Source organism: Aythya marila, assembly GCF_965140915.1.
Source record: "Aythya marila genome assembly, chromosome: 1".
NCBI classification, from domain to species: Eukaryota; Metazoa; Chordata; class Aves; order Anseriformes; family Anatidae; genus Aythya; species Aythya marila.
The window spans coordinates 31,795,836-31,823,185 of NC_139042.1; the positions used below are offsets into that span (position 1 = coordinate 31,795,836).

General features: G+C 36.3%; 1 protein-coding gene across 1 annotated transcript in view; it reads left to right on the plus strand.

Moving 5' to 3' along the window:
- The window catches only part of VWA8 (von Willebrand factor A domain containing 8), a 188,744-nt gene that overhangs the window by 79,884 nt on the left and 81,510 nt on the right, over nt 1–27,350 (plus strand). The window contains exons 21-25 of the mRNA XM_082784877.1: nt 5,988–6,064; nt 17,856–17,931; nt 18,611–18,746; nt 20,121–20,240; nt 22,009–22,214. Coding sequence (XP_082641003.1) covers nt 5,988–6,064; nt 17,856–17,931; nt 18,611–18,746; nt 20,121–20,240; nt 22,009–22,214 — 615 coding nt within the window. The remainder of the gene's footprint in view (nt 1–5,987; nt 6,065–17,855; nt 17,932–18,610; nt 18,747–20,120; nt 20,241–22,008; nt 22,215–27,350) is intronic.

The following is a 27,350-nucleotide window of genomic DNA, read 5'->3' on the forward strand; positions in this document are numbered from 1 at the left end:
ACCAAGTTGGTAATAAGAATAATCAGATATGCTGTAAGTTACTGATTAAATTACTGCTGAATACAGAGATAATCTAAATCTTGTGCTTCTTCATTTGGTGGTGTGGGAATTTGGATTTTGACTTTGTGTTTTTAGTGTTGTTCAAAATTGCTTCCTTCTTTTCTCTCCTTTAAGGAAAGTACTTAACAAGTCTAATTAGACAATGTATATGTAAGGGGAAGTGAGAAAAGGATACAAAGTAGAATAAGAATGAAGGATTCTATGAAGGTGCTAAATATTGCTGTATATAATTAGAAAGAAGACCATGACAAAATCTCTGGCAGTGCTTAGTAAAAATGTTAAAGAGAGTCTACAGCAAGCAGACTGTCACAAATATGTTAAAAGAATTTAGAAATGTAATGGCCTGTTGGCACTTACTCTTCTATCAGGGAGATAAATCAACATGTAATTGATGTAATTGCATCCTTTCTTCAGCCTTTCTTCAAATGAGAGATCAGTTTCACGGAACTCATGGACTACCACTAGGAATGTATTTTATTCTTGAAAAATTTAGTAAGACAAACAATAGAATCTTTCTGAAAGATATTTAAAACAATGTGCTTGAATATGTCTTTTTCTAGGGTAATATTCTTCTTATATCTTTGTGAAATTGAATTAGATAGATAGTGAGAGTGTACGAATATCTGTCACCAGCAAAGCTAGAAATACCAAATGCTTAGCATCTCAACTCCTTCAGAAATAGTGTAAAGGACTTTGTTTTCGTGCTTCAACTTGTAAAAATGGACAGCTTCCTCTGCAAGACAAGAATGTACTAACCTAAACCAACTTTTTTTATTATTATTATCATCATGAGCATAAAGAAATTGAGCTCTACATGAACTAAATTAGGCAAACTATTATGGTATTTTTTGCCTGAGGAATTCTGTGTGGCAGTTGTGGAAAAATTGGAAAGTATTTGTCTCATTTGCTACAGTCGTAATCACATTTGCACATCTGAGAATATGCATGCTCATTAAACGTCTGCTTATATTATTGCTTTCTGCCTTTACGAGTTATATTGAAGAATCAGAACAGAAAAATAAGCAATTAATTGGTTTTCTTTGGGAGTTGTCTTCCCACAGATTCTTTTTATTTTATTTTTTTTTCGTATCTTTCTCTGCACTGAACTTCAAGCTGTGCTGCCTTGCTGGAAATGTAAAGATGACATTTTGCCTAGCAGTGCACCGTGCCAAATATTGTGCTTAAATTCAGAAAAAAAACACAGGATATCTACAAGCTTGTCTAGACTTGTAGTCAGGGATGTATCCAAAACAATCAATTTATATTGAAAATTAAGTTTATTTGCTATACTTGTAAAATTGTTTTTTAATCTTATTTTTTTGCTTGCCTCAGATGATAAATTAATAATAAAATAATGAGAGCCTTAAACAACAGAACACTTGTGCAATGCACTGTTGTGACCAATATATAGATCATAGCTAGGGCAATACTTAGATCACTACTGATTTAAAAGTATTTGTTCCAAGCAGGAGTTGACAAGCTTAATAATACCAGGCGTGTTTCAGAGAGTTGTAGAGGGTGCTACTTGTTGTTCTGGTGATACCATTTTTTATTTTTAAATCAGGACTGTAGTTCTGATTTTACATCCTTGGGTGTAAAAATAGCAGCCACTATCAAAACGCGTGCACTCTTGCAAATGTTTCGTTGGCACATACAGGCAAGTTACAGCATGGAAGATGGTTCAGTGCCAGACTCAATGTTAGAAACCATTCATTAGCAAAAATGTCCTCATTGTCTTCATTTAGGAAATGTAAGTTTCTGTTTTAATGATGCTATCAGTATAACTCTTTTATGAAGTCAGAAACTAAGAACTTTGACATGAGGATTCTGTGTATTAAAATTTAATAAGAAGTCAAGATTGTCCTTTTTCCCCTATTAATAAAATTTTAAAATTAATTACAAACATTCCTTAAAGGCCAAAATGAAAAAGTGACAAACTGATTTTCTCACCAGTTTTAAAAACTCATTTCATTCTTCAGTAACGAAACAGGTGCTCTGCTGAAGGTGACTCAAGCTACACGGGATGACTTTGTGCTGAAATGGAAAAGGTTCGATTGCCATGTCCCAGCTGAAGAACAGCACTGAGGAACACAACATGCTAACCTCTTTAACTGCTTCACTATGACCTGAAAATCATTTAAAAAAAAACAAGGCAGCATTTTTTTAGGCTTTTTTTTTTTTTTTCTAAGAGGCAAGCTGTTAATTCCAAAAGCTTGGGCCCAGTTCTCTTGGACCATAATTTTACAGAGTTAAGTTGGATTGTGCGGGGGAGAAATTTGTCCCACTACTGTAATAGCTGCATCCTGAATTGCAAAACACCTCCAGGGACCTGTAAAAACCTTGTTTATACTTGAAATGGCAGTTACTGCTGGAAGATTAAGTCATTTTATCCTTGGTAACAAGTGTTTACAATGTCAGTTAAGAGAAATTTTAACTAAGGGATTATTTTGCCTTCTAATTACATAGTGTCCTTCTTGTTATTCATTAGTGCAGTTATTTACTTCCCATTTTCCTCTTTCAGTTGTCTCATATGTCTGACAGAGTAAAAATTGTCTGATACTTGCTTTCTGAAATATTTTTACTCACTTCAGCTGAAACACCAACACAGATGTTATTTTTCCTCTAATTAGCATATGCTTGTATTTCTGATAAATGAAGCAACCGCAATGGTACATCTATAAATAACGCACAAAGTGTTAATGGCAAACTGGTTTCTTTTCGGCTGCAGGAATCGCAGATGATGTGAGATGACATTCTGAATCCAGGCTGAGTTCAGCTGAGCGTTTCAGTGTGCTCACGGGACGTGTGTAGTTCCTATTCTTTCAGTTTAAATAGCTGACTACAAGCTATGTGGGTGGCTGGAAGATAGAGCTCCATCCTTGGCACTGGGTATAGAATGAAAAGAGAGGAGGGCGATTTTGTTGCCATTGTGGTGGTTTCTTATTTCTGGGATGCCTCTAATTTATTTCAGAAGTCTTTTTTTTTTTTTTTCTAAAATATGTTAGCATTTCCCATGTTTCGTGTTCATCTGAAGAAGGCTACCAGGCATATTCTTTATGCCACAAGGATGCAGTGAGTTCAGAATAAATTTTTCTTGGCCTTACACTAGTAAGTATTACTTAAGGAAGGAACTCATCTGAGCTCTTTTTTGCAGTTTTTAGTGGTATAAAAGAAGTGGTATAAAAGTGGCCTAAATGGCTTTGGTCTCTCGTCCTTACTAATATATCATGCCTTCTCAATGCAGTAACAGAGACAAAGAGAAGTGGGAACTTGTCATGAAGTAAGAATGTGGAGGAACAGAATCAAAGGGCTTTGACTTGAACTTTGCTCCAGCTACTGTTGCCAACCAAGAACTTTCTGTGGTACACCACAGCCTCTGTGAAGGCACATAATGTACTCTGTGAAGCAGTTCAGTCTAGAAGTTGGGCAATGTTAATGTGTTTATAATAGCTAAAATCTGGTGGGAATGCCTTTTGGCCTTTGGATACTGCATGCATGTTTTAAAAATGTACCACATTCTGAAATCAAGTTAGCCTTACAATGAAATAAAAGCAGGTGTGCAGGCAATCTGGTGAGATGCACAAATGAGAAAAGGGTGAGGTGTGGTGATGGCACAACGCCCATCAACTTCACTGTGTTACTTGGGTAATAGTGCTCTCTGCCTTCCTCTGTGGTGGTCCTCCACCATGCTGGTGTCTTCTGAGCATCCTTTCAAAGATAAGGCCTGTTCTTGCCACTACTCTTGGTGATAACAGCCTGGACAGAAATACACAAAACCAGCCACGCAGTCCTTTATTCCTTGGAAAAGGAGAGGGGGGGGGGGGGAAATATGTGTTATTTTGTAGCTGGGAAAATACTCTTTACAAACATTATTTTAAGAATCTACCATATACATACAGTAACCATTTGTTTGATATTAACTCTGTTTTACGTTGATTGAGATATTTCTTCAGCTTTGTACTTGCCAGAGCTGGCTAGAATTTCCCTCTGCAGGGAAAAGAACATGCAGACCACTAGGGATTGGTACAGAAAACTCCATGTGGGCATCTGCCCAGGTTTTTTTTAGCTCTCCTAGGAAAAGAAAAGGAAGCTGCTTTCAGTATGGATATTTGTGCTTGATGTTCGAAGTATTCCCATTTTTTCACCCATTTATGATTTTAAGTATCTGACTGCAAGTAGTAGCAAACAAATGGGAATAAATTTGTGCATATGCGCCACTAGAGGATTTTTGTCCTGTTTCTGGTTTCTTTTAATGCTTCTGATCTAGTTCCTGAAGTTGCATGCTTTCCCTCAAAAAGGTATGTTCTGAGTTTCTAGAAAAGCCACAATATCATCCCATTTCAAAGCAGTGGAGAATTGTGTCTCCAATGATAGTTTTCAGAAGTGTCAGGTGATAGATATTAAGTGTGTTGTAGCTTCCTATTACAACTGGGTATAAAGCTGTAGGTTCTTCTGAAGGACCAGATGGAGGAAGGCTCGTGAGAAGGCATGTGGCAGAACGCTAACTTGAGTTAGCTCCCCATGTTCAAGTTGAGTCTACAGTAGGATCTAGGTAGTTCTATTTTTGTCATCTCTGCTGTAATTTTTTTTTCCCCTGCTCTTGTGGTGAGAACTTTCCTTCTGTGGTTTCAGTTTCCACACATATGTGTGTGATTCTCCATTCTCATGAATGTAGTCATACGAGAGACTGTGGTCCCCTTCGGAGAAGCTTGGACAGTTTGCAATTCTGCAGCTGTCAATTACCATCTTTCAGCTAGAACTTAGTCATAAATGTCATAACTTGCAGTTATGAATGCTCCTATCCTGTTTCAGTGCCAAGTGAAACAGATTAGCTGGTCTCAAGTTGGTTTAATCTAATCTCTTTAATCTGTCTGTGGGTTATATTTATCTGCTTTGCTTTACACTGGTATGGACTAATGATGCATTCATGCAGTCAGAGTATGAATCTAAGCAGAGGGATGGTATCTTCTCAATCTGCTTTTGGCTGGGTTACAATCAAACTTTTCTTTCTACTCATTTATCTTTTTCCTTTATTCCCTTTAGCAATCTGCACTTTCTTGCAGGTTGCGATAAGAATTTTTGAAGTGAAGCTCCTTACTGCAGTTTAGTACACGTCAGGGGACATATGACTTGGATTCCTCTAGGATGAGACTGAGCTAGAACATGTTCTGCAGCGCCACACCTAATGCCTTCCATCTGTTAATTCCTTCCGTGTAACCAGGCTAGGCATGGGCTGAAGTACCAGCTTCTGAAACAGTTGTACAAGACACGGTGGCATACTAGCAACATCCAGCAACTAGTTCACTCCAGAAACTCACCATCATTGTTCTGCACAGCTTGCTAATGCAGACATACTGCAGTAGGAGTGTCATCTCCAACCCAGTTCTGAATCTGAGAGCATTTTTTGCTAACTTCCAGTGGTGTGGGATTAACAGATATTACCAAGGTGATGTCTTAACTCCTTGTGACAGCTACAGGATGTTTCCTATGACCATCAAAAGTATCTTTTCCACTTGAAAGTCAACTTCCTAGCATTCAGAGCCTTGCAATACCTTTGTGAAATGAAAGGGTTGTAAACAAGCAGAGGTAGTTAAAGGGATGCATATGCATGAGTGGTAATTCCAGAGACACAGTCCTATTTCTGATTTCTCCTAGTAAGACACATAAAGGTTTTGTAAATACATACATATGTAAAATAAAATTAAATTGCGTTCAGAGTTCTTTGATGCAAACTGAAATTGTATTTGCCTGTAAAGAAGTCTGGAGAATCTTTGAACAATTTTGGAAAGTTACTTTTTTCTCTTTTTGTAGCTGTTGAATATATCTTTATAACTTAATAACTCTTTATGACTTTAATAACTCGTAAATCAACTTCTATCACTCTTAAATGTGTAATTATGTCTTCATATTATATTTATTTGCTACAGGGTGTTGGGAAAAACAAGATTGTTGACAGATTCCTTCACCTTTTAAACAGGCCCAGAGAGTATTTACAGCTGCATAGGTAAGACTGAGTTACATTTCCATACTTTGTGTTTGTAGTCCGATTTCTCATGTTTTAAAACTCATGTTTCTGAAGTTTAATTTGGTCTTATTGTTTGAACAAATTCCCTGTTATGTTAGGCAGCACACAAACAGACCACAGAAATGGATCCTTTTCATAGGCAGAGGCGTTAAGCTGACAGGTTAAGGAGGTTACAGAAGTCTAGTGGAATCACTTTACTTAACAAAATAGGAAGCAAAACAGAGCTTACTGATGTCAAACCATGCTCAAGAAGAGAGTATGCTGTCATTTCTGGGGAGATTTCCCAAAGCAGGTGTGAGGGGAAAATTTTCAAAGGCACTTGCTTGAATATATCATTCATTAGATAAGAAATACTCTAAATAATAAAAGTTCATTGTTTCCATTATTTGGCATTGCTGCTTAGCATATTTGTTTCTCTAATATCCATAAACACGTTGAGATTAGAAAATTACATTTTTTTTCATATGCAAGCTAACAAAAGGACTTCAATACAAGAAACCAATTGAAAACAATTCAAAAGCTGAAATAAACAACAGGTAATGGTGTGCAGAGCTTTTAATACTGATTTATCTGTCTGCTATTTATGACACGAACTGTGTGTGGATCAGTAAATTGAAACAAAGACTGAATTGATGTAGAAGAATCGTTTTCAGTTGAACTGCATCCTTTCTCAGCTTCATTCCTAATCTTTACCTCCCCCCATTGAACTTCTAGCTTCATCACCCTGTCTCTTTCTATAATCACTGTTTTTTTAAATAGTGCTAATAAAAATGTACATCTTTGGTATTTTGCCCTTTAACGGCACAGTCCTTTTAACACTTTCTCTCTCACTTTCTCCCCAGCTTTTTGTCTTCAAATGTCTTGTCCTCTTGTTCCTAATACTTGGATAGCTCTATCTCATCATTTCTCTTCTGCTGTTTTCTTAGATACTTCCTCTCCTAAACTTCCATCACTTCTTTCCTACGTAGCGCTTTTCTGACCTGTTACTTTTCAGCTTTGCATTAACTTTCCTGTGATCTTCTCTGCTTGAAGCAGCCACCTGCTCCTTCAGGATAAAACATTATAATTTTGTGTAAATCCCTTTTATTTCACAAAACGCTACAATATTCCTCTTCACTCAGTGTATGTGCCTGTTGAAAAATTGTTCTGCTGTGGGGCGTGGTTAAGCAGAACAGTATATGTAAATGCAAATTCAGACAGCTCAGGGCTGGGAGTGTTGTATAAATATGCAGTTTGGGGTGATGATGGAGTCATAGAATATGTTAGTTACAATACGCTACTTGAAAAAGCACCAGGAAAAAAAAAGGTGCCTTTTTTTTTTGTCTAGTTGAGACAAATTTCTGTAGACTCTGTCAAGTTCTGTTTCTGGTCACAGTGTTATAGGGATAGGTGGCAAATGATGAGCAGTCCTATGCGGTTCTACAAAAATAATTCCTGAATATGGAAAAATCACAAGTTTCTATTTCCTGGGTGGCATTTTGAAATACCTTCTGAAGAACACAGTCTGTATAGTACCTGGGTGGACTTTATAGGACCTTTAAACAGGTAATCCTGATAATCCTAAATATTGTCAGTGCACACTTTTGGATTATAAAGCAAAATTAGAAAAAGTTTACCCCTCAAAAAATGAACACTAAGCTTTTAGATGTTGGTTTTTTTTTTTTTGGAGGGGGAGGGAAATAGAGTCAGTAACTTGTAGCAGAGACACATCTTATTAGAAAACTATCTAGTGTGTGCATTTCATCTTCCATGGGGTGGTTACTTTGATGAAATACTGTAAGAAGTTCTGGTGATCTAAACACTATGCATATTCAACAAGATTAAGTCAGGGAATACTTTTCTTAGAAGCAATGAGCCAATACAAGGAATAATTTTAAGATCTCAAAATTTATGTCTTGTATTTACAGATGATGAGAGGAGAAAGACAGAAAAGAGAGTGATTTCTTTAAACATCTTTTCTGACATCTGTATTTACTTGTTCTATCACTGATTCACACAGAAGGGTCAGCTTGACCTAAAGAATTAGATTGCTTATGGAGGTTACAAATCCTTCTTCTTAACCTTGCTTGCCTCATTGAGAGGTTTTATTTTCTTGGGTGCAATTTATATATGTAGCTCCTATTTCCATATTGATAAACATTCTTTGGAACCACTCTGATAGCAGCGCTAAGAACAGGAGTTGGCACTCGGCACTTCTGTTTCCAACCAATTTGGGGGGAAAAAAAGGCACAAGACTTTGCTTAACTTTGTTAAGTTTTATAAACCATTTTGGGACCGAAAACCTTTACTGAAAGGAAGCTGTGATTAAATTTAATAAGGAAAAAAATTAAGAAAAATGTTTCCTTATAAATTATTCAAAGAGTTGGCTGCCTTCGCTTACATACTTCTTAATATTAGGAGTTGATCATGACATAGAAAAGAATAAATACTGGAAAAATGTGCTATATACCACATATATATATACCAGATCTCTCTTACCACATGCAGCTGGGTTTATAGGACTGTTCCTGAAATTGGCAATATGGGTTAGGCTCTGCATGGCTTCTGTTTAGGGTTGCACTTAGGAAGCATCCTGCTTCCTTTCCATGCTGAACAAATAGTTTTTACATGTTGGGATTTCCCAGTTATTCCATTTCCTAAAAGAATAAATTCTGGCAGAGTAATTCTCAAGTTTTGTTCACCCCTCAGGGCTGGTTGTACCCAGGGAACTGGCTGCATGTCATAAAACATATCACAGAGTTATCTTCCCTAATATTAAACTTTGGGGTTTTACCACTTTCACCTTGACTGCACATTCATGATGCTGCTAGAAGGTGAAAATCTATGAGGCCTGTGCAGTCGCAGGCCAAGACAACATCTGTGTAGAAATCAGACACATACTGGATGGATGACTTATTTGGAGGACATCAAAGTTTCTAATAAAGTGTAACAGAGAACGAAGTACTTGTTTTACTCCTAAATGTGTGAACTCTGGAAAACCTTGTAATTTTATGAACTGTGCTATTACTACATTTGCCATGTCTCATGTGAGCAATGTGGAAAAAAAAAATCACTGGTGGTTTTTCACAAAAATCTGAAGCCAAACTTGGTAAATATTACAGATCTGTAAAACAAATTTCACTGAATCAAGAAAAAGCTTTTCATGAAAGTTGATAATATCTTGCTGTAAATTACAAAGTTTCTTGAAACAAGAATATTCAACAGAAGGAAAAGGAAATAAAATCTTTAGAGTAGACTCAGGCAAGAACATGTGCCCTGTCAAGACTATAAAAACCTTCTTAGCCCTGAAAATATTAAAATGTAAGCTCCTAGCTCTCCTGTGTAAAAGCATCAGAAGAAAGTACTGTGGACTTGAGACTGTTGGCTCCTTTGATGTGATCAAAGAAAAAAAAAAAAAAAAGATGAGTTTTACTTCTCTTACGATCAAATTACTAACGAATAGTACATAAAGAATGGTTTTGCTGGAGTACAATATCCTTTATCTGTCATTTAAAGTTATGCATCTGCTTGGAGTTCAGTCCTACTGTCAAGCTGCTTTTTAAAATTTCAGTGACAATGATTTCTTTTCCTTGCAGTTACTATTTCTGATTAGTGTGGTATTATATAACTACAGTATTCACTCTTCTGTTTCCAGTGCAGGATTGATCTGTGGCTCAAGATGTTTTGTTTGGTTGGTTTGGGATTATGAAGAGGCTTTTAAAATAAAGCTTCCCAAAAGCTTAGATTCTTACAAGGAATGTGAAGAAAAATCAGTGACATACATTTTATAGTTGTTTCTGCTGGAATAATAGATGGGGTGCTAGATTTTATGTACTCAAGATGTTTGAATTAATATGTACATCAAGCTTTTGGTGTCACAGAATCATTCAGGTTGGAAAAGACCTCTGAGATCATCTATCCCAACTTTTAACTTAGCACTGCCAACTCCACCATTAACCCATGTCCCTAAACACTACATGGGCCTGTTTTTTGAAGAACTCTAAGGATGGTGACTCAACTGCTACTCTGGGCAGCCCGTTCCAATGTTTCATAAGTCATATGTTGTCTAATCTTAGTGTTCATTAAATATTCTCCTAGTCTTTAATATATGAAATTAAGAAAAGGGGAAAAAGAAATAATGGCATATAACTTGTTCTCATCTGAAATTTTATTTTTGGCAGCTATGTAGCACTGGGGAAATTCTGTGGAGATCATGTAGTGTCAACCGAAGATCTGATGTACAGCTGTGAAAGCTACCACCTCTGTTCTGCTGGTGTTGAATTGGATTTAAGTCATGTAGCCAAAAGAGCAACTGGCAATAGGAACCTTCTGAAATGATCTGACATGAGTTGTGCTTCTAATTACTCTAATAGCAAGCAAACAAAGGCCTCTCTCCCAATAGTATTTTTGAGAAAAATCACGTGTAAAGAAGGTCTGTGTTTCAAGCAGCACATTTGCTTGGTTCAAGAAGACACAATTTTCATTTTTCTGTGTTAGTACCTTCTTTGTAAAGTTTGGTATAAATTACATTCATTGATTTTTGAGATTCTCAAAAGCTGTATGAACATGTCCTTGGCAACGAGCCCTGCTTGAGCCACAGGGGTTGGACAAGATGACTTTCCAACCTCAACCACTCTGTGACTCTGTTATTTACCAACAATTTCTGCAAAGTAGTAGCTGGATGACCCCACTGATCTCTTATTCTAGTTATGTAGCAGTAGCCTCTCCTGCTAAATCAAAATTCTTCAATAGGAAAAAAAGAAAGAAGTTAAAACTTAGTTTATCACGTCTTCATAAAATTAGTTAAGCCAGCAGTGGTTATTCCATGTGGTGAGTCCATTTGCGTTGTCCTTAGCTGACACCCAAATGTGCAGTATCAAAAAGTAATTAGAACTGAAGTAATTAAGAAGCAGCTTCAGATTTCATTGTTTTTAGAACAAGAAAAATAAGAACATTTTTTGTAATGGGATTAAGTTTGATAACTTCTAGAAGATTTATTTAATGTTTTGATATAAGCGTAAATAACTAGCAGAAATTTTTCTGAGATGTTTGCTGGCTTCATGCTATCTCGGCCATTGATCAGCCATGGAAATACAAAAACTGCAGCTCACCATCTCCATCTCTGCAGAGTGTCTGCCACAGGCATTCCCATATGGAAATTAAAACTTTAAGAAAATTAAAACTTATCAGTCCTTTCTACTGCTATGGAAACTTAGTTACTGTCAACAAGGGGGAGAACTAGATGCCCCCTCTGAGCTACCACAGAGGCGGCCACTGAAGTCATAGTAAGTAAAACCAGTCAACCTCAACTCTGGTGTCTTCAGTATGTAGATGAGCAGTCATTTAGTTGGGAAAGAACATTGTGGTCACTTACAGAAATAGAAGCTTTTCATGAGCAGGCTGCAGTGTAATCTACATCAATAATTTATTGATGGGTTATGAATGGATTTCCTGCTACGCAGAGCCTCCATGCAGAAGGCACAAAACAAGTAGTTCTTGTTCAAGCTTTCTCTTTCTGCATATCAATATATATTTCTATTTTTTTGCTTGTGAAATATGAAGCAGTTTATTGCCCAAAAAGAAAATAGGAATCTTTACAAACTCATGGGACTAAAAGAAGGAATGATTTTTAGTGCACGGGAGCTGTTCTTTGTAATGTCAAAAAAGTCAAAGTTGCTTATAAGTATGGTTTGATACCTTTTAATGAAACTAGGGGATATATGAAGTTTTCTTCTTCTTTAGCTTTGAAATAAATCTGTTTGAAAATGTCGTGCTTGCTTCGAGGTTTGTGCCCTTAAATTAGCCCTATTAAGTCTTAGTTCTCTGTGTGATATCCTTTCTTACAAATTCAGGTAACTTGTTTTCCACTTTTCTATGCATTAATGTATATCTAGGCTAAAGCAGTTTGCCTTTGTTTTAAATTTGATGTCTTACTACTGTCAGTAGGATGCTGACTGCTATAAGAATTCGTTATCTGATAATCTTGCTATTATTTTAGAAGACACCGCACTACCTTATTCTGGTTTTCCTAATGTTATATTTCATTTCAAAGAACTTACCCATCAAAGTTACTGTTTGCTTTAGTGACTGATGATTTGAAAGTGTGGTATGTGGTTCATTTTAAACATCTACTACACTTTGTGCTGTGCCTTTTTTAGTTCTCTAATAAATTACAGTAATCTGATGATCTTTTCTTCCAAAAATTAACTGAGTTTACATACGTTATCCTTTTCAAAATAAATGTAATTTCACTGTGATCTTTAACAATCAAATTAATGGAGAGGTTTGGGATAGGAAAATGAGCTTATAGTATCCCTACAAGCAATACTTACTACAAACTGTGCATTAATCTTTTGATGTTAATTTTCTTTCTCTCTTTTTCGGCACATGTAATCAGTATAAAATCTAATTACCTGTTTCCCCTATTGAGATCATTTAAAACTACCCTTTCAGCTTTATTGACTTCGTTTTTTTTAAATTCAAATTAAAAACAAAAAAAAAGTTGTTTCGAGAAGTAGTAACTTAGTTCACCCAAGACACAGATGAGCGCCTAATACCGTAGAGCACTTAGATAGTGCACTTGTTCCCAGAATTACTTTTGGTCCTCTTCTCTTGAAAGACTATAGGACTATGTAAGAAATTTAAATGCTGATATAGCTGTGCAGGTCTTTTAAAAAAAGTGAACAACCACAGAGAAGCTATCTCTGTAGAAAACTTTTGTTGAAGCAAGTGCTCTTAAGCTGCAGTTGTTTGTTACAAGAATCCATTGAACACAGTGAAGACATGCACGTGTGTGTATTTTATATGTTGACAGACACAGAAAAAAGGCTGGGTGATCATTCCTCATGATTTGAGACCTGAATCTGTATGTGTAGAGTATTTTCTTTTCATGTTGGACAAAGTAACCAGTGCATCCTTTATTTTTTATTCAGCTCAGGTTTGGAAACACACAATAACAAGGCAAGTTGTTGTTGCAAAGATTTATGCTGTAAAGCATTGAATGTGCTGGCTAGCATTTAATAGGTGTCTTTGTTTTTTTGTTTGGTTGGTTTGGTTGTGTTTTTTTTTTTTTTTTTGGGGGGGGGGTGTTTTGTTTTTTACACCTTCAGTGTTGCAATGCTAAGCTTACAAAAAAGTTCATGCAAGCCATTGGTCTTTTTTTCCAAATGTCAGCTTTTTATAAGTTTTCTGACTAGTTCTGCTATTGTCAGATTCCAGGTGTTAGAGAATTACTCATTTATCTTTTTGTAGGAATTGAATTCAGCTTGAATATCCTGCTGTGTGACTGCTATGGAGAAGTAACTTAGGTTACAAAACCAGGTTGTTTCATTTTCTTCTATAGCTGAAGTAACATTCTCTAGCTTTTCTAGCTAGTATACTCTGTGAAACGTATTCTTATACACAATAAGGGGAGCTGTAGGGTGTCGTGTTTCTTCTTTTGTGGATTTTGCAATTAGGCTGAATGACTTTGTTGTTATACCACATTATGTTGCAAATGTTGCATCTTGTTTTAAAAGATGGATTTTGTAACTTGATTTAAGTATATAACCTGAATTAAACATATAATTCCCTTTGGCCTTTGTTCTGCCTCCCACAGTTATACTGAGTAATAAGTACTTTTATACTCCAAATAATTCTTTTGATTTTAAACAAATATATGTCCTGCTGAGTGGTTATAATAGTCTAGCAGAAAAAAATTAGGGATGTAATTATCCATACACACAGAGAAAGGTAAAAAGTCTTTAAAGGATCATTTTAACAAAGAAATGAGAAAGCTGGTTGGCTTTTCAGGGGTTTCAGAATTGCCTGAACTTAGTTGTCATGTCATGCAATGATATTCTCTGTTGGCTAAAGAAATAGAATTCGTACATGTCAAAGTCATGGAGATTGCTTGCTCTTCATCATAGTAATCCATGAGTAGATTAGCTAAGCAGTTAACTTCAGATGGCTCTTGGCCGAATTATTTTTTGAATACTCATAACATTAGGTCACGTCAGCTGGATGTATTCAGGTCTGTTTAAAACGTACTTGAGAAGATAGATAGCTGTATCTGCATGTACGTAGGTAGTTAATTAGGTGGATATATACATCTCAGACACAAAGAGCATCAATTATTAGAACATGTATTCTGATTCTCTGATTCTTAGTTCCAACTGAACACTGTAAAGTTTCTCTTGGAGAATAAGAGGTAGGTCAGTCCTCAATCTTATTTACCTAAATTTGTTACAATGACCACCCGCCCTAAAAACACAAGGTTACCTTTCAGAGATCCTCTCTTAGTCTTTCTGCCTCAGTAAGTGCATAAAAAAGCTAGGGCAGGCTTCTTCAGCACTTGTCAAAACGGAGTAATTCCAGTGAATACAGATGTTGGTAATGTTAGCTGAGGTTCTAATAACATGACCCATATGTGGGCAGAAGCCTTCTTGGGAGCTTACATTTTAAAATAAAGAAGTGCAATACATTTTCATTTTCTTAAGCTGGACGTCACTAGCCTTCTTAGTGAAGAACTTAATGCATTGATCTCATTTCTCTAAAGAATGATCTTTCAGCGAGGTAGTCCTAAAGATAAACTTGAACAGATCTCAGGGAAAGAGGGAAAGAGTCTCCTATACTCTAATTGTTTGAACTACAGGCCAGGTTAGCATTAAGAAATTGTATGAGTGTAACCTAGGTGGACAGTAGTTTTGGTTCAGTCTTGGGAAGATTAAAAAATACATTTTTTTCATTTGTAATTTTTTTTTTTTAAAGTATATGTATATATACACTCTCATCCATAGTCACTGCCATCTGTTTGGCCTCTATTCAAATTATGAATGGAAGTTCATAATTCCTTGAGGCATGATCTCACCAATAACAAAAAATGAGTATACTACAGTAAGAATGTCCCTCTCTAGCTTGCATTGTTTTGTAAGGCTGGGTTAAAGTCTAGGAGGATTGTCACTTCCCTCACATCTGTTGTTCCCTTGTTTTCTGTGGTCGATGGAAATTTCTCCTGGCATGTCTTGTAGTTCTTCCCTGGAAAGAAGGTATTGCTGTCAAAGAAATAATAACTGTCAAAAACCAGTATGTATTGAGTAAATCTGTAGACCTCTGAAAAATCTGCCTTTGGGCTATATAATGCACCAGTAACAAAAAGTAAAAGGCAGTGATGTGAGCCAATAAACAACAACAACAAAAGTCAAAAGAAGTCTCAGAAATGCTGCTGTGAATTGAATGGTAGTGTCACGAGTTGCTGGGTTTGGGTACTAGATCTTTCCTTCCTTTTTTCTTACAGAGAATTTGTGGGCAGGGTTTGCAAGATAAAAATATGTTCTTAGGAAAGACATTAGTGAGTTTTTCATATTTTTCTTTTACAATCAGGAGAAAATAAATCAGTTCAGTTGAGCAGGATGACGATATGTCAGACAGTTTTTCTCACCCACTTCTGCATTCCCACAGTTGTGCTTCTGTGTGTCAGAACTATTTTCGTCGTGGGTGCCAAATGTGATGACATTATGAGGGTTTTGTATTCGCGTCTTTGTTAGAGCCTAGTTAATACTAAGATGGTAATATTAATAAGTAAATGTGAAATAGAGTTTTCAGACGTTTCCTGTGGGAGTGAAATTCTACAGTCTGATGTTTTGAGTGCCAGACGTATTTTACACTTCGGAAAATCTGCATGCCATATAGTTCAAAAATACTTCAGATGTAGCATATTTTTATTATTGTCTTTCAGTGTCTTTACATTTACTTAATTCATCACAAAGTGGAAATTTAAGAAACAAAGTTCAAGGAGGCAATGCAGTTATTTTTAGCCATTTTTACCCTGTTTAGTTAGGTTTCTGAAGAACAGAAATAATGGAAACGAATTGCATAGCTTACGATTCTGAAAGGAATATTTACCTGTATTAACCCAAGTAAAATCATTCTTATATACATTGGCTGAATGTAACATCCAAAGTACATACTGGAGTTTTGCATTCACTTATATCATCAAACTAAAGGAATTCGTCTTGGGCTAGGTATTTAGCTTTTACAATACATTGTAAATTTCCTGAAATATTTTGTTAAAATACTAGTGCTGAACAAGACCAAGGCAGAGGAAAAGAGGTAGCCATGGATAAGTAACCACAGAAAAAAAGTTAGAAATTGGATTTGGGATTTCAGTTGTTCTTTCATCTTGATTCCTTCCACAGTTTTTACTGATTTATGTAGCTTTTATACTAGGCCTTAAGGAAATGGTAAACTTTCTAGTGTTTATTTCACCCAAAGGTATGGTCAGTTCTGTCTTTCCTAAAGAATGAGATCATCCTAACAATTTATGTTTGGTTTACACATTGTTAAAGTCTTACGCATCTGTAACTGTATAGGCTTGAACTCACAGAGTTGCTTCTGCATAGGCAGAAGTTGCAACTGTTAACAGAGGCAGACTGATGGATGCAACCTGAGAAATTAGTCCCTAAGTAATCTGTGTTCAAGAAACAAAGGTTGTTCTGTTGCTGTTTCTTTTCTTAATGATTTCTCTACCCAATGTAGAAATGAGCAGACACAAAGGATGATAGTGGAAGCTTTGTTTTTACTTCCATAATGGGATTTCTAGGATAATAGATTCGTACTACAGCTTATTTTAGTGGTTTTAAAAATACTTGCAAAGCTGCATTTACTGCATATGAGTACAGTATGTATATGAGTGTATTTTGAGGGAGTTTTGTTGCTTGTGAGAGGCCACAGTTGATGGAGTTGAGGTATATGATTTTATTACTTAAAGCAGAGGTAGTTTTAACTTTTAACCTTTTCTCTCCTGGATTAAAGTTCAGATGAAGAGGCAAATATTAAAAAATCTCTGTTCCTGTCCTATGTTTTATTGCCATGCATAGGAGACATTGAGAAAAATCAGTCATGAGTTTAAAGCTAAACAAGGAAATACCAGTTGGTAGGGGTAGAAATCCTGATGACAGTTTCAAGTAGAGGAAATTTGCGTGTTATGCTGTCAGTTTCAGACTGAAATTGGAAGCTGACCATTTAATAGTTTACTGCAAACACTACTGTGTTTGATTTCCCATACCTGTGGAGCTTATCAGAATATATTTATTTATTTATTTATTTATTTATTTATTTATTTTTTAACAAGGTATTACAAGGTATACAGGCAAATCCAGTGTGGCGATACCTGCTACTGGATCATTCTGAATTGCAACAGTTTTTCATTTATTTGTACATTCAGTGGTGGTTGAAATAGATGATGATAATGAAAAAAAAGGAATATTTTACTTACAGATTTTAATTAATCTATTTGAAGATTGAAGGTAAAAACCATTTGAGCAACTCAAAGAAAAATAAAACTTCAAAAAGAAATACTAACCTATTATACTATAGCCTCTGTCCATCTAAGACCTTACAGTGTTCATGATGCAAAGTGTAGCAAGTGCTAGTAAAAACAATTCCATCTGGTGTGGTTTAGATTGAACTAAAAATAGTTGATTTTTAGAATTCCACAGAAGTATTTTTAGTCTTATTCTTTTCGTGGTGGTTTGTCACGTGGAGAAGAGCAACTAAAACATTAATGGTTTGACTATGATACTGCAAATTCCTGTTTAGTTCAGGGTAGATTTCCCTGTTTGTCGTGAATATGAGAGTTGAACTATGTTTAACTGGAAATAGTAGTAGCAGTAGTAATTTACCTACGTGCAAAAGATACAAATTCACTTTTCAGTGTATTTATTTTCAGTTTCTCATTTAGTCATTTTGCACTTTACTATAACTCAAATGCCTGTGTATTTAAATTAATACTCTCTGTTTTTCCACATTTCAGGGATACAACCGTACAAAGCCTTACCCTGCAGCCTTCAGTTAAAGATGGTCTTATTATATATGAAGATTCACCACTGGTCAGTAGTAACATTTGAATTGCATATTTGGAATTGTATAAACAAGTATTTAAATATGCTGGCTTTTCAAATAAGAAAATTCTTGGTGATTTGATTATTTGTATGGAATAGCCAGTAAATGTGGTAACGTTTTATTAACTTTTGCTTTGGTTATGTTTGCCATGTGACAATTGCCAAACAGGACAAGGGTCTCTGAGGTCTGCACATACACAAAATGAATGTGGAAAGTAATTTAGTTAGTGTCAACCCGACACATTCTAACTGGTACAGTGGCATTTCCCTTCTTCTTTTGGAGCATGTAAAAATGCCTCACGCCAGCCTGCAAAGTTGGACTCCAAACAGCTCTTGCAGTTCTTCTTCAGTTCTTTCAGCTTTATGTTGCCAGCCTAGATGCAAACTGCTACAGACTTCTTGTTCAGCACTTCTACTCTCAGTCAGGCTCCTTGGTAGCCTCCCTAGTGCGATCCTTTCCGTCCATATCCTGAAGAAACACCTACCTTTCTTGTCTCACCTGCTTCCTCTTCTGTCTCTGCTGCCGTTCGGTCATATCTTAGCCCTGTTCTGCCTCCCCTTCTCTCACTGCCACTGGCATCTTGCAACTACTGTCAGAGATACCAGTAATGCACTTTCTCACAGCTATTTTTGGAGGGTTGTGCTGATTTGATTCTTTATCTTCCAGGTAAAAGCAGTGAAGTTTGGACATATTTTGGTAATTGATGAGGCAGACAAGGCACCAACGAATGTTACCTGTATCTTAAAAACCTTAGTAGAAAGTGGAGAAATGGTTTTGTCAGATGGAAGGCGAATTGTTGCCAGTAAGTAGATAGAAAACAATTTCATCACTTACAGTAAAAGGTAACGTGTTGCTGTTTTTCAGCAATTACATTGCTAAGTAAGGCCTCAGAGGAGTCCAAATGGAAAAAGTGCTTGATGATAAAAAGGTTAGCAATTAAAGAAATTATGGTGACTTTCTTTTTTTCTCTAAAGAACTATTTAAAATAAGAGGTGTCTTTTCTTTTCTTTTTTTTCTTTTCCTAACTAAAACTGCTTTTGCAGTAACCACAAAGGTTTTATTAAATTAGCATTTTCATGAATGGAATTCTCAGGAATTAAAACAAAAAAAAAGTCCCAACAGTTATAAACTGACCTCTCCACTTCCCACTTCCTATTCACCGTAAGAAATACAGATCTGTTTGACAAAATTATGATCTTGATTATACCCATCTGGATAGTAGGGGTATAACTTGACCAGATCTGGTCAAGTTATGACCAAAAATGAGACTTTATGACAAAATGAGACTATGCCTAAGGTTGAATGTTTAAAGGTTTCATCTAGTAAAATACTCTATGTGCTTTTACTATTTAAAGACATCCTGCAAGTCAGGGATACTTCATAATTTGGTGGGGTTTAATTCACAAGAACTGCAAGAACTAAATTTCTTTTTACATTTTTTTCAGAGAAGGGCCCTGTTTAAAATGTCATCTTGAACTTAGTAGACACTGTAGTTTTGGTAATATGTATAGTTTAAATATGAGTGGAGCAATCCATTCAGCACTCATGTGGCACGACATCGGTTTTGCTTGTGATTGTAAGCTGTAGGTGGGCCTATTTTTTAAATAACTGGCTAGTCAGTTTCAGTTATTATTGTAGTTTTGCAGAGGAGATAAAAGGATTCCCAAAGCTCATGTACCAATGGAGACATGTTGGCAGGGAAGAAGAGAAGACAGTCTGACTCATTCTGGTGAAACAGAGCCTTCAGGCACATGACATCATGTGCCTTTGGCTTCTCACAGATTTATATAATATTCAGGAGGACTTTTGGTCCTGTGTTCCCAGATGGGATAATGTTATACATACATAAAACATATTTTATTAACCCTTTTTCTCGGCATTTTGGTCAAATGAGATATAAACAGCATAGGTGTCTCCCACCCCAAAACTAGTCAATAATAGCTGATGCTTTTTTTTCGTAAGTGAAATAATTTAGTTAAATTTTCATGAAACAAATTATGAAATTTTAGAATGAAACTCAGAACACTCATAGTTTAATGACTTGCTAAGAAGCTGTTGAGCATTTTTAGTAACTATTCTTGTAATTCAAAGAATAATTCTTCTAACTAACTTCTTCTAATTCACTGATAATCACTAAGATTAAATGTACAACTAATGCATTTTATCTCTTTTCTAGATCGTGCTCATGTAGAGGGGAGAGAAAACGTAATAGTAATTCATCCTGATTTTAGAATGATAGTTCTAGCAAATAGACCTGGATTTCCTTTCTTGGGTAATGACTTCTTTGGCACATTAGGTAAGTGATTCATATTAAATGCTGATTGTTAATTAGAATTGATTAATTGAATGACTATCTTTATTTCATTAGATTTCATGGGGTCAGAGGTTCCTTATGCATGTTAATGTTTTGTTTTACATAAGATGCTTAGGGTGAGATTACAGAACTTGCCCTGAAGTGAACAACTATACGTGGTCATCTGTGTACAACTAAAATTGTTATATGGGATCAGGACAAACACAGAAAAAAGACAGATGAAAAAAAAAAAAAAGTTAATTAGCATATATCGTGTACAAATATAGCAACAATATGATCTGTAAGCAGTTGATAGCTGATATTGGTGGTTAACATGATTGCTCAGTGTTTTCTTTCCCATATCAAAAAAGCCACTGGCCAAGTTCTGTCCTCTTCGGTACAAGACAGGGGAGCCTGATGGATAGTACTTTTCTCTCCCTCTAAAGATGGAGGCTATTGTCTTTTATAGTGTTAGTACTATTGCTACCTGCTTCTTAATCTTCATTGGCTTCTCCATACTCATGGCTTTGTATGATAGGCCTTAATAAATATTTGACAAGATGCTGAAATTTCCAGAGTTTTAGGTAATCCTGTCCAAATTTCATGTCAAAGTTTTTCATACCAGCAGCAGTCTTACTTTATAAAAAATAAACAAATAAAAAAAACCTCCAGGTAGTTACTGAAAATCCTGTGTATCAGCAAAGATTCCCCACAGCTTCATCTCACAGCAAAAGAAAGGAAGAATTCATGTTTCCTAAGGGTGAACAATGAAAAATTCACTGTTTTTTAGTAAGGTATAGTCCAGTGTTAGTCTAAGTAGGCCTCTGGCAAAGCTTTGGCAGTGTGAATTGCCCTGCAGACTCCACGGCCTAGAATCATTGTCAAAATTATGTGCAGGCACTTTAATCTGCGTGTCTTTATCTGTTAGCTTTGGCTGCAAGAAATAATAATGTACTCAAAAAAAAAAAAAAAAAAAAAAAAAGACAGGAGCAAGCTTAGTTCTGTGTGATAGCTGTTTGTTTTTCAGATGCAGTTCCCAGTGAATGGGCATTCCATAGCAGAAATCCATTGGCTCTCAATTTCACCAAATTATATTGACCCAAGATGCTTTTATTAGAGCCTATTTCTTTTCCATGACCTAATCTCCCACCGTATATTGACTCTTTAAACCCTGTTTTGTGTGATTGTTAAATGACTCTTTACAAATACCCTCAATTTTATAGATTATATGATTGGGACCAATGTAATGCAAATGTATGTGGAAGACAGCTTGCCATATTTCTTACAGTACTTCAAGGTAGGCAGAGAGGAAAAGACAAATCCAGTATTTCCTCTAGACCTCACAACATTATAGTATTCCTGAATGTAAAGATTTCCCTGCATGCTGTGGTGTTTTGAGGGTGTTCACAAACTGGTCCCATTCAACCTGTATTACTCTTTCTTTAGACGTTTCTTTCCTTTTTTTTTTTTTTATTCTGTTCTGCTTTCAATTTGTGTTTCTTCTAAAAGTTAATTTCTCCCTTGTGATCACCTTCATTAAATAGTAGGAGAGATCTCTATATTTCTTGGAATCTCAGTGTTCTTTATAGCAAGTTCATCCTTCACTTTTTTCCAAATGTTTTTTGTCTTATTTTATTCTGTTTTAACAAGCAGGTATTCAGCATCCTCTTGATATGTTGCCTTTCCATTTATGGTTCTTTATGAATTTTATAGGAGCTGTTTTGATTCTGTCCTTTATAAACTATTTAAACGTATGCTTTTTTTCTTTTAGGGGATATTTTTAGTTGCCATGCTGTTGATAATCCCAAGCCACAGTCTGAACTTGCTATGCTCAGACAATATGGTCCTGATGTTCCTGAGCCAATTCTTCAGAAACTGGTAGCTGCTTTTGGAGAACTGAGGAGTTTAGCTGACCAAGGAATTATTAATTATCCCTATTCAACTAGAGAAGTTGTGAATATTGTAAAGCATTTACAGGTACAGTACATCAGATCTTACTGACTTTTAGGATTTTAATACTTGTAGGCTTTAGAAAAATATGCCATTACTGTTCATTAATTTCTATTTAATTTTTAAGAAAAGTTTTGCATTTTGAAGTAATAATCGCATTCAGGTGTTCAGGGTAAATGTATACAAGCAAATATTTTTTCTGTGTGATTATTTGTAGATATACAAAAAATCTGTGTTTCTGTTATTCAACAATGTTTGATGTGAGGAAAATGTTCAAGTGAATACAGTATGCAACTTCATAATAGCCTACATTATAAAATTACCTATTCAGCATAGTATACTTCAAGAAAAATGCAGCTGTTGACTTGCTATGCTGCTATGGAATTTTTGGTTTTAATAATTTCCCAGGGCAAAACAATACCCTGTTGCACAACAGGAATATAACACAAATGGAATTTGTCTAAAGAAAATGTTGCCTGGATAATGACTTAGCAAACAGGTACATAGGAACCATGATTGCTTCTTACACACACTTTTAAGTGCAAAATCATAACTTCTTATATAATGATGGTTTTTTTTAAGTTTATGGTAGATTCTGACTTGTATCTTTATAAATTGAAGGACAGTTTTTATCTGAAGTATTTGAAATGTAAAATATCTTAATGATCTTTTAAATAGTAATGCTTTTATTTTCTGTTTATAATCATAAAGTAGATAAATTATCAATTTATGGAGTATTTCTTGAATTACTAAATAGCAGATTTAAAAAAGCTTAGTGGAAAAATTAATGTATTTAGTACAATTAGAAAATAATTTCTCCTAAATTCTTCAACCTCCTGTTTCTGTGTTTAACATTGGTAAAATAGTGTTGAATGATGATTTTGTATATTTGTTAACAACGTACAGAGAAGACTGAGGTACTTGACAACTTTTTTTGCCTCAGTCTTTACTCTAGCCACTCTACCAAACTCTCAAAATTCAAAGGCAGAAACTGGCAGAATGAAGAACCCACTGTAGGAAAAGATCAGGTTTGAGGCCATCTAAGGAGCCTGAAGGTGGACAAGTCTGTGGGATCTAATGAGGTTCATCCAAGGGTCCTGAGGGAACTGGCAGATGAAGCTGCTAAGCCAGTACTTGTCATAGCGAAAATTTGTGGCAGTCCATTTTCCAGTGGCTAGAAAACGGGAAGCATAACCCCTACTATTAAAAAGGCAAAAAAGGAAGACCCTGGAAACTACAGGTCAGTCAGTCTCACCTCTGTGCCTGGCAAGATCATGGAGCAGGTCCTCTTGGAAACTGCTAAGACGTGGAAAATGGAGATGACTGGTGAAAGAAATCATGGCTTCACTAAGGGCAAAGTGTACTTGACAAGTCTGGTAGCCTTCTACAGTGGGGTTACATTATTGGTGGATGAGCAACTGATGTCTGCCTGGACTTGTGCAAAGCATTTGATACTGTCTCACACAGCATTCTTGTCACTAAGATGAACAGGCATAGATTTGATGGATGGACCACTTGTTGGATAAGGAATTAGATGGATGGTTCTACTCAAAGAGTTGCAGTCAACAGCTCAGTGTCAAGGTGGAGATCAGTGATAAGTCTTCAGGAAAGAAAATCATTACTCAGAAGGTGGTGAGACACTGGAACAGGTAGCCCAGAGAAGGTGTGAATGCCCCATCCCAGGAGGTGTTTAAGGCCACATTGGCTAGGGTTTTAGGTAACGTTATCTAGTCGAAAATGCCCCTGCCCATGGCAGGGGGGTGGAACTAGATGATCCTTAAGGTCCCTTTGAACCTAAATCCTTCCATGATTCTATGGTATTCATACACATTTCCCCATATATACAGACATTTAGATCCTGGAGCTTAGAAATGGTACTTTTAAAAATCTTCAGTCCATTTCAATTTCTGGGGAGAAGAGATTTTTGTCTTGTCTCATGTCTAGGGTTCAGTGAGGTCTTGAGACAAAGTAAACTGATTCACTGTGTATTACTAATACCATAGTAGCTATCTTTATAAATTTGTACAAAGGATTAACAAAATTCAAACCAAAAAGTTGAATAATCCATCCAAATAACTGTGTAAGCAAAATACTTTATTAGGATCCAATAGCAATTGATAGGTATTTGCTTACTAAACCGACAGGAACATGTACCATGTTAGAAATACTGCTTATGTCTTTAAATGCAGAGTTACATTTGAAATGGAAGTGGAAAACCTAGTCTTGAGAAACAATTCCCGTGCTGCTGAAAAGCTGACGTTTTAGGTTTTTTGATAAATGAGCTCTCCTCTGTTGCATGCTTTGGCAGTTCCTTCCTTCCTTCCTTCCCTCCTTCCTCCTTCCTTCTTTCATCTTCTGTCTCCAGATAATCTAAGGTTGCACTGTATTCTGTTACCAACTGATGCTGAAACATGAAGACTTAATTCTTTTTTTTTTCTTTGGGTGTGAACAGCATACAGTTGAAGACCAGAGCTGCACTGCTGGTTGTCTTAAGGCCAATTACTCTCTGCTTCCATCTCCTTCACTTACATAGATTAATGTGGTCACTTCAAACTGGGCATTGGGCACGGATCACTGGGGAAGTTTCCTGTCTGCTGGTTTTTACCTCTTTCAAGGTCAAGTTTAAATATCCAAATAAATCCCCAACATGCAGCTTTGGTTCCTTCTGTAGCATTTGTTTTCAAGATCCCAGTCTCTTTGAAAGGATGCAACATTTTGTTTACTGTCACTTGTTTTTCAGTCTGAATAATAAAAAGGCTGGGAGTAGCCAAATGTAAACAATGAATATAAACATAATGGTTATTCCAAAGTAAGAAGCTGTTAGGTCTTCAGGTAGAGAAGAGAGAGGAAGGAGGGAAATGAGTCAATGAAATCGCTGGTCCTTAGGAAGGAAGGAGGGAAGTTAGTCATGATGTTAAACAGTTTCCCTTCAAGCAGTTCCACAGCCCCACTCTCTTTTTACTGTTGTGTTGGTTCCTTTCACATAATGTTAGTGTTTTCTGCATCTGCAAAACAGAGCTGGATGTTTCAGAGAAAAAATTGCTGGTGATTATTGTTATCTGAGAGAGCATCTTAGCATTAGGGCTAGTCAATTAAGAGAATATTCTGATTAACACCAACACGTAATTATTATGCTAATCTCTCCATTCTGATTAATTGTGGTCTTCAACATACAGCATTTTGTCTACAGCGTAGTTGCAAGGGCACCTTCCCATAATGATTACGCAAACAGGGAACTTATAGCAAATTAGTAGTAGCTTAGGCATTGCATTCAGAGTTAAGTTGCCTCTGTATTAACTTTTTCTTAAGAATAGGGGTGGGTTTTTTTAGATACCAAACTAATTTGAAGACATGTAATTGCAGACATGAAGAAGTTGGTTGTCTGCAGCTGCCTGACTTGCCATTGTATCTATTTCTTCCTGCTGATTGTGTAGAGAATTTGGGTCTTGCAGCTCTAGATAGCAACCAGCCTTAATATATTTTGCCTCATTCACCTGTAATTGTCAGCTTGTGTCAAATGTCAGAAGTACTTATGCTACCAGTGGCTTATGGGCAAACCCAGAAGCTCTGAGTTTACTCCATATGCTGCCCATAAGCACTGGTGTTGTATGCTGTGGCTGTTTCTGGGCTATCTAAGCTTTCACTAAATCTGTTTTATGTTGTTTTACAGAGTCCAGCATCACCCAGTGTCCCTGGTAGACATTGGTCAGGCAACATCCCAATCCATCCATTTAGTCCAAATAAAATGGAAATGGGTTTTCTACTAAGATTTTTCTCAATTTAATATATTTTTTGGACTTCTTCTGATCTGCCTTCTTTCTTGTTTGTATCTGAGGTTGCTTTCTATTAGGAGGCACTAGAATAACAGTTTTGGAGCAGTAGATGTCCAAGGTACCTTCTGGCCCTGAAGCCTACTAATCATCTGGTTTTTAGACCTCTCCAGTAAGCTTTTGTACTAAGATAGTAGGTGCTTAGTATCTTTTTTTATTCATCTAATCTCAAATGGAAACTAGGCTTATCAAATCATTTTTTATCCTTTTCTTTCCTTGATGCCCTACACACACACACCAATAACCTTTTATCCTTTTGGCCAACCACAGAGAATCTCAGTTACCAGTTTTCAAAGATAATGAGGTTTCTGCTGATTTAATCAGAATCAGTAGCTATATGACAATGAGGAACAGACTGAAATTAGTGTCCCTTCCCTGTGAATGAAAAGGCAGGGAACAGTTGCTTGGCAGTAGATGATGCCCAACAAACACATGAGCACTGGTTAATCAATTAGCATGGATGTTGCTCAGGATGAGCCATAAATGTGTTGCTTCGTGTCCCGCTGACAGGACAAATGAGGAGACACAGGCAGAGCTGGCAGCATTCAGTGAAAAGGCACTGGGATGCAGGAAGAAGCCAAGGGCATGGAGGAATTAGTAGGGGGAGATCTGTTGGTGGCATGGGAGCAGGATGGGCCTTTAGGGTGTTGATGGCAGCACGGGTATCTGAAGTCACTGGAATACATGCAGAGGTGAATGGTAGTGGAAACACGAGGTAGACATCTAAAAAAATAATAATTTGGACTCATTATAAGACTATAATCTGGATCTGCTATCTGGACTATAACATACCAGGCGGATTGTTGCTTTCTTTTTGTAGAATCATTAAGGTTGGAAAAGACCTCCAAGATCAATTAGTCCAACCATCCCTCTACTACCAATGTCACCCGTGTCCCTAAGCACCACGTCCAACCTTTCCTTGAACACCCCCAGGGGCAGTGACGCCACCACTTCCCTGGGCATCCCATTACAATCCCTAACCACTCTTTCAAAGCATAATGGTAGAAGTACTGTAGACCTTAACATGTACAGAATAATGTAAGATTCCCTGTTTGTAGCAGCAAACAACTTTTTTCTTGACACCATTTAAGCAGACTATAGCAAAGTCATGGCAAGTTAGAGCTGTAAAAATTGGATTTTTCAACTAGTCAAGTTCTGTCATAATTTTGTATCAAAAGCATAACATTAAAAATAATTTTTTAAAAGTTAGACATAAAAACTATTTTACTTACTATTTTGAGAAAGAGACAAAAATCTAAACTGTGAAAATACTGTAAGGTACACACAGAGGTTTTACGTGTAAGGGAAAGAATCAATGAATAAGAACCAGACA